The following is a 7192-nucleotide window of genomic DNA, read 5'->3' on the forward strand; positions in this document are numbered from 1 at the left end:
CTTTTGGATTAGTTATCTTTTGGATTAGTTATCTTGTTTCTCTAAATTTGGATAACTCTGCAATGATGGCTTTTGGTTGTTTATACTTGGAATGCTTCCTTTTGGATAATTTACTTTGTTTTGTTTGTGCGTTGCATCACACTAAACCTTTTAGTTGTGTTTGAATTCAATATCAATGGGAATGTTTTATTAATGAATTATAAAGAAATTGGAAGATATTTCTTGTCTGAAATTGTTATATTTTATTTTATGTTGTTTGATTCATATTAACACAGGTGCAATTTTCATCCATTGAGACTTAAAATAAAAATAGATACAACAATATACGTTAATTTTTCTTCAAAATATTCCTGTAATTTGAATCTAAACCATCAAAATTTGGCTATTTACAAAAAAACATAAGGCCAATCTTCATCATTTCCATAATAATATAGCAACTACAAGTAAAATTTATTGCAACCAACAAAGCCCCTCCCAATTTCAAAGCCTTGACATCAGATTCAAAACTTCCAATCTTCCAATCAAAGTTCATCCTCTATTCTTCATCATTTTCATTTTTAGGTACCACTCTCTTCCTCTTGCTTCTCCTTCTTTATGGAATTCATTAGCCCAAACAAATAACCCACACCACCTCTTGTCAATACTTTGCAAACAGATTCAATGGAGATGGAGAAAAAATCAGATACTACAAGCTTTAGAAAAACTTAAGAATAATCTTGCACTTACATTGTAGTTTGGACACCCAAAAAAGGATCTCCCTGGATTCGCATCTGTTCCTGACTATCTCAGAATGGGTCTACACCCACACCTACACCACTCTGGAAATAGTTCTTCTCTACTTCGAGTGGTTCTCCAACCTCCATTAGAGCGTTGGTTGCTGGAACTCCCAACAGATTTACTGCCGCTATCCATCATGAACTTCATACAAATGCCTCCTAAAAAAGGAGTAAGAATCGACGAAGTTAAGGGGCTTCAAATAGATTTGGGGATTAGGGATTTAAATAGTTGTTGGGGACTAAATTGATGCAAAAGTTTCAAATGCCACGTAATATATCCGTTAGACATCCTGCGTGGCATTCTGTTGTACACGTTATCTCTCCGATAATGACTCTTTGGTGGAAACCACCGCAGGGACTAAGGTGATTAAAATTTATAAAGTTTAGAAACTAAATAGAGGCAATTGAAACATCAAAGACTAAATTGAGGGTCGAGTATAACTTCAGGGACCAAATTGAGTATTTTCTCTATTTTAATACTCTCTATCTTTTAAAACAAGTGTTTTTTTTACCATTTTTTTTTGGATTCACTTAAAAATTAATATATAAAATTCTTTATTTAAATATAAATTTTTTAAACTTTTGATATATTTAAAATTAAAAAAAGTATCTTTTCATAATTTTTAATAAAATATTTTTTTATGATATTCTGAATATGTACTTTTTTAAACATATGTTAACAAAATTCTAAAATAAAATAAAAAACAAAATGAGGCGCTTATTAATATCTTAACCAGTTGTAAAGTAAAGGTCAAAACAAATTCCAAGAATATTAACATGTAGAGGCAAAAGTAACTTCTAGACTCCCCAGGACAATGGATGGATGCATAGGTTATGCCGGAATCGTGAGTGGGCTTTATGGAGACCCTTTGTTATTAAATTTAATTAACAAATGTCCTAATATATTAAAAATGAAAAGCTTTCATTGAAAAATAAACAAACTGAAATTTTCAATGTTTTCATAATACATTTATTGAAGAGACTTTATTTTTGGTGACACTACAATACTACATTATGATTTATGACGTTCACCATCGAAGAATATAAGCCTCAAACTCATAAATGTGAATTTTTAAAACACTTACTAGCAAAATCAATTTTTTTTGGTTTCCGAACCTACAATACCCCTACTGAATTTTATTGGGGCCTGATCTTAACCGTACTTCAGAAAATTCCATTGGTTCATAGGTTGGGCCTATTGTTCCTCACACTGTCACACATGCTAGTATGATTTTGCACAGGCCATATGACAGATTGCACTCCACTCGCCCGCGTATGAAACTACTAAACGCTGGTCGGATCTTCATTTTTATGTACGTTCTTTGGAGTTAGATTTCATAAGAGAGGCTGCTATAAGTAACAATTCTAAGCAAGAGAAGTGTGGATGAGGTCATAAAGAGAAAAATGCCAGTTCTCGGAAAACAACAACCAACCAACCATAACAAACTCCTCAGCGTAGCGTAAAATCTCTACCATCATCCTATCCAACCGAATCCTCAAGCCACAAGACAATTTGAAAGAACAAAAACTAGCCAACTTCCGAGTGTTTGATAAAAACTCATGATAAAAAATAGTGAGGCTTCAATAATCATTTCTAATTTCTGACAACTGTACATCGTGTCAATAACCTAGTTGTCATGACAAAGTTTTTAGGTGTTAGCATTCGGTTATGTGAGCCTCTGGATCACCTGCAAAACAGAATAACAGAAACGGTTACACAAATGACAAGAATGCTACAAGATTTATGGCTTGTTATCAAGTAAATTAATTTCATTGCCATTTGCCAAGACCTATCTATTCATCAGGCAAAGATATGTTGATGTCTGGGGATGGCCTATGATCCGAAAAATCTTCAGTATCATTCCAATTATCACCATTAAGCGTATCATCTAAATTCAGTTTATCGCTCGATGCGCTGACTGATTCTCTCTGACCTTGGTCTGGCAACTGAGATAAAGATCCCAGAGGATTTTCACCACCAGGATTTGATTGTGAGATAGGTCCTGCAGCTGATACTGTTGCCATAGGTCCTGAAGCAGCATGAGAGGCTACCGGTTGACGGGTATATTTCCTTTTTTGGGGCTTTTGACCATTTGGCATGAAGCTTCCCACTACAATCTGAAAACATAGCTTACATAAATTTCCAATAGAGGTAGATGATGGTGTGTATGCTTAAAAAGATGAACAATGCAAAAGTGCTAGAACTGGAAGCTATATACAATCTTTAACGTTGCACTTAATTGCAACCATGAAAGTGTTAAAAGAAACAATACTGGTTCAAGTATCTTATTCATGAATCTGGAAGATAACATGGATTAACATACTACTGATTTTTTTGCTACTAATGAACATTTTTCTTTTGCTTTCACCAACATGCAGGCTTCGGGATAAGTTCATCGAGGAGATTTAACTAAAACTTCACTAAAGTAATTGCAATATACATTAAATACAGAAAGAATCTATAGTTGTTTCAATTACCTAGAACTGAAACAAGGCAAAAGAGAAGTGTCATACCTGGATTGGGGTAGCAGCTGTCAATAAACCAGCAACACCCCCTCCTATCACGCGACCATCAGGACCAGCCAGTGAGACACTCAATCCACTAGAAGGAATTGCAGCACTACTATCCGGGACTGTGAATGATCCAGACAAGGATAAAAGCTCAAATCGACCCTGAAAGGAAACAGAACTCAGTTATTCAAGAATATCTGGAAATAATTATTATAACTTGCAGTACATATAAAAGAGCAAAAGGAATTCACATAATCTTTCTAGATTTATGAGAGTGTCTTTGCATCTTTCTTGCTAGACATGGAAACATCAACTTGAGGAAACCTAACATTTATGTTGTACAAATGTAACATTTTATGGTGAGCGCTTATACAGGGTAACCATGTCCATCCTTAGAATTTTGCTTCAAAACTATATTTTCTCCGAAGAATACAGCTGAAACTCAGGTTCTGGAATTTGAACCAGCAAATTACGACATGCCAAGTTATGATGATCATTATGTTAACATGATTTAGCGATTTGCACAAGAATGAAAACTATCCTTTAAAGGTCATGACTAGAAGTATGCTTAACAGCGAGATAAGAAAAGAGAGATCTCTGGCAAGTGGATTAATCTCTACTGAGGTATAAGATTTGCATATTTGAAAGTAACTTGCAGCAAAATGTTACCGCCTCAGTTTTAAAATAAATCTTGCTTGTTTACTAATTTGATACATTGAAAAATCCGATGTATCTGGACACAAACTATGTCCAAATACATTGACTTTTAATGTAGTATCAAATTGTTCAAAGCAACATTTACTTTGAAATAGAGCAAGTGAATTTGTCTTCCAAACAAGCAGCAAGATAAACAGAAGGGGAAATTTTGTCCAAAACTAAGGAGAGAAAACACATGCCACTTTACATAAAGATGATGAATGCAATCACATCTGATATATCTTAACTCTAAACTTAGCAACAGACAAAAATAGGCTACCCCATTAAATCAGACAAACTGAAAGTTCCTTCGAGCAACATTGTTCATAATTTGGCCCACTTCAGTCTTCAACATAAAGTGATGGTTTGATAAAACCTCAAGGTTATTGCATTCAATTTAATTAGATAGAAAAACGAAATTACTGAAAGAACACATAGAACTAGGAGATCATGCCTCGTATGTTAATAGGCCACCAGAAGAACCAGGTTGGCGCAAGGTAGCTTTAGATATAGCTCCATTTGCAGAAAGAATGCATATTCCCATAGGACCCTTCTGTGCAATCGAGAAAATCTTTCCAGCAACGTCCTGGGAGGCGAAAAGGTTAAAAAAGCTTCAATCATCATAATTCAAACTATGTCATCAATCTCATGAAGCCAACAACAACCTACACTTTGTTCTAGATTAGATTACCTCTCCAGCATGAACGGTCACAACATGAGGTGTAAAATCAGTACCAGTTGTGCTTCCAAGCAAGCCTTCAAAAGACAACAGAAAGAAGGGTAAATTTTCACGCTCGAGATAATATGCATAATAAATTCAACCCCCCAAAAAAATCTCTTTTCCCCCTCACATAAGCTCCGACCAGTTGCACAGAACAATATTAAATTATAAGCTAAAATCAGGAAAAAGTTCACGTCTTTTTCATTGATAATGAGCCAAAAGTCCAAAACAGAATGTTCTGCCATTTCAGAATGAACGAACAAGAACACAGTTAAAAAATGTATGAAGCTACTCCTGAAAAAAAATGTTCCCCCTCCAAATAAAATTGGGTAAAACCTTCTAGAAAACCCTGTTACCCCCCCCCCCCCTTTCTCTTTCTCTCTAAAAAACAAAGATCAGAGAGAGATGAAGAAATTTTCTTTCTGGAACCGTCTAAACCCAACAAAAACAAAACGGAGACATTAGATATTTCCATTTTTTTTCCAGAAGAAGGATGAGTCAACCTATAATCCAATATTATATTGATGTGTTCGTTTTAGTTGGTACAGCGTACACAAAGGATTCTTGCATTTTCCCATCAACCAAACAATACAGAGAGTGAGGTCACACCGCTCACCATTCACCAAACCACCAAGAACACTTGATACAAAAGAAAAAGGGAATAATATGACAGGAAACAAAAAAGTAAAACTAGTAACTCACCCAAAGAAGAAAGAAGGTTCCAGCTTCCAGAAGCATGTGACTTTGCACTACTGCCACGACCCCGTTTTGATGAAAACTTTGAACCCGAACTCGAACCCGGAGTTAGAGAGAATCCCGGTGGTGGTTGGTTTGGCACCCTGAGGTTCCCTTCGGAGTCATACTTTCTTGGTCTCCCTCTCTTCTTCTTCCCAAACAACTCCAAACTCCCTTGCCCCGAAGCACCACCTGTTCCTGTTGTTACCGGTGACATTGTAGCTGTGCCTGGTGGCGCTTGTGGTTGTTCCCGTGGTGGCTGTGGTTGCGGTTGTGGTGGTGGTGGTGGTGGTTGCGGTCCTCCTCCAAGGTTTCCAAAGTTCAAGTTCATCACCTGGGGTGGAAACTGGGTAGTTACCGGTGTATCGGAGTTTGTGTTCCTGGGTGAACCGGAAAACACACTCTCCTTAAGTGGTTCCATTGAAGCGGAAAAGAGAAAGAAAATGAAGGAAAAAGAAAAAGAGAGTGTGTTGTTCTGTGGAATGTGAGTGTGTTTGATGTTTCAAGGTTTAGCAGAAAAACGGTTGTCACTTGCTGAGAGGTTTGAACGAGAAGCAAAAACCTCTGCAAATGGCGCCACAAGTTGTATAAGCAACAAGGTGTAGGTAGAGTAGCTTTTTTTTTTTTTTGTTTTATTATATTGTGTCCCTTTTTTGCTTTAATCTTTGATGAGAGAAATTATGAATACTATTACTAGGTCTGTCTCTACATTGGCATTAATGGAGGAAGAAAATTGGAGAATGGGAAAAACCTGCTTTTTTTTTTCTTTTTTTTTTTCTTTTCTTGTCTGTACTGTATCCCACTGTTGATTATTTTATGCGATAGTAATTAATTATTGTTATTTATTATTTCGAAAGTAATAGTAATAGCATTATTATTGAGATTTTAATACGCCCAAGGTAGAGTACTAGCAATAATAATCTATGAGGATGTGTAACTAACTCGATGTGGATAATCACTTGTCGTATTCCCAAATTACCCTCCCCTTATTTTGACCGTCTAGATTCTTTTCCCGTAACACAAATAAAGTACTGGTAAAATGAACGGAAAGTTTTGCTAAGTTTTTTTTAAGTTATATATATAATTAAAACTGAAAAATTATTTAAAATTAAAATTGCTTGAATAAAATTTTGAATCGAAATAGTCTTCACCCACCCAATTTAGGCTTCTTCATGAATAAAGAATAACATGATTTTTTTTTCTTAAACAAATTTAAATAAAGAAAAGAAAATCCTAATTATTTCCTCCGTTTCAACTTGTTATTTTCAATTAAGGTAAATTAATTCGAAGTGGTGAAGAAGTCAAAGATATAAGTAGTTATCGAAAAGATGCAAGTGCAGGCATTGGTTGGAGGTACTCGACACGGGTTCGATTTCGAAACGGCTTATTAAATCGAACAAATATTTGAGATAGGCAATCGAACAAGATATTCGAATAAGCGGATCGAGCAATTACAGTAGTGAAGGAGTTGAAGACTTTTACCACGTGAGGAATTAATGTGTAACGCTTAGTGGCGAAAGAGCGGGAACGGTTATCTCCAGGATGGTGCTGCATAATTACTCGTCGGTTACAAAACAAATTACCATAAATACTAGAAAGTGTTAGAGAATAAGGGTTGGAACTTTAACTTAAAAAACACTCAAGCACACTCACATCCCCTGCGAATTCCTGAGTCTGCGATCGAGTTTCTTTTATGCAGGGTTCCTTCCATGTTTTTATCTTTTCAGTTTATCTTCTTGTAAACTTTACTTTT

The 7192-nt window shown here is 35.6% G+C and overlaps 1 protein-coding gene across 2 annotated transcripts; it reads right to left on the minus strand.

Annotated features, from left to right (window-relative positions):
* Positions 1–1831: 1831 nt before the first annotated feature.
* On the minus strand, positions 1832–6049 carry LOC130936338 (AT-hook motif nuclear-localized protein 7-like). 2 transcript variants are annotated; one of them, XM_057866395.1, is made up of 6 exons: positions 5407–6049; positions 4675–4739; positions 4438–4569; positions 3291–3449; positions 2711–2894; positions 1832–2464 (listed from the first exon to the last, which is right to left on the minus strand). In XM_057866395.1, the coding sequence occupies exons 1-6, from the start codon at positions 5858–5860 to the stop codon at positions 2433–2435; spliced, it is 1026 nt and encodes a 341-aa protein (XP_057722378.1). In that variant the 5' UTR covers positions 5861–6049; the 3' UTR covers positions 1832–2432. The 2 variants fall into 2 exon arrangements, with proteins under 2 accessions (XP_057722378.1, XP_057722377.1); XM_057866394.1 differs by having other exon boundaries at positions 2567–2894.
* Positions 6050–7192: the final 1143 nt, after the last annotated feature.

This window comes from Arachis stenosperma, chromosome 6, assembly GCF_014773155.1.
Source record: "Arachis stenosperma cultivar V10309 chromosome 6, arast.V10309.gnm1.PFL2, whole genome shotgun sequence".
Classification (NCBI taxonomy): domain Eukaryota; kingdom Viridiplantae; phylum Streptophyta; class Magnoliopsida; order Fabales; family Fabaceae; genus Arachis; species Arachis stenosperma.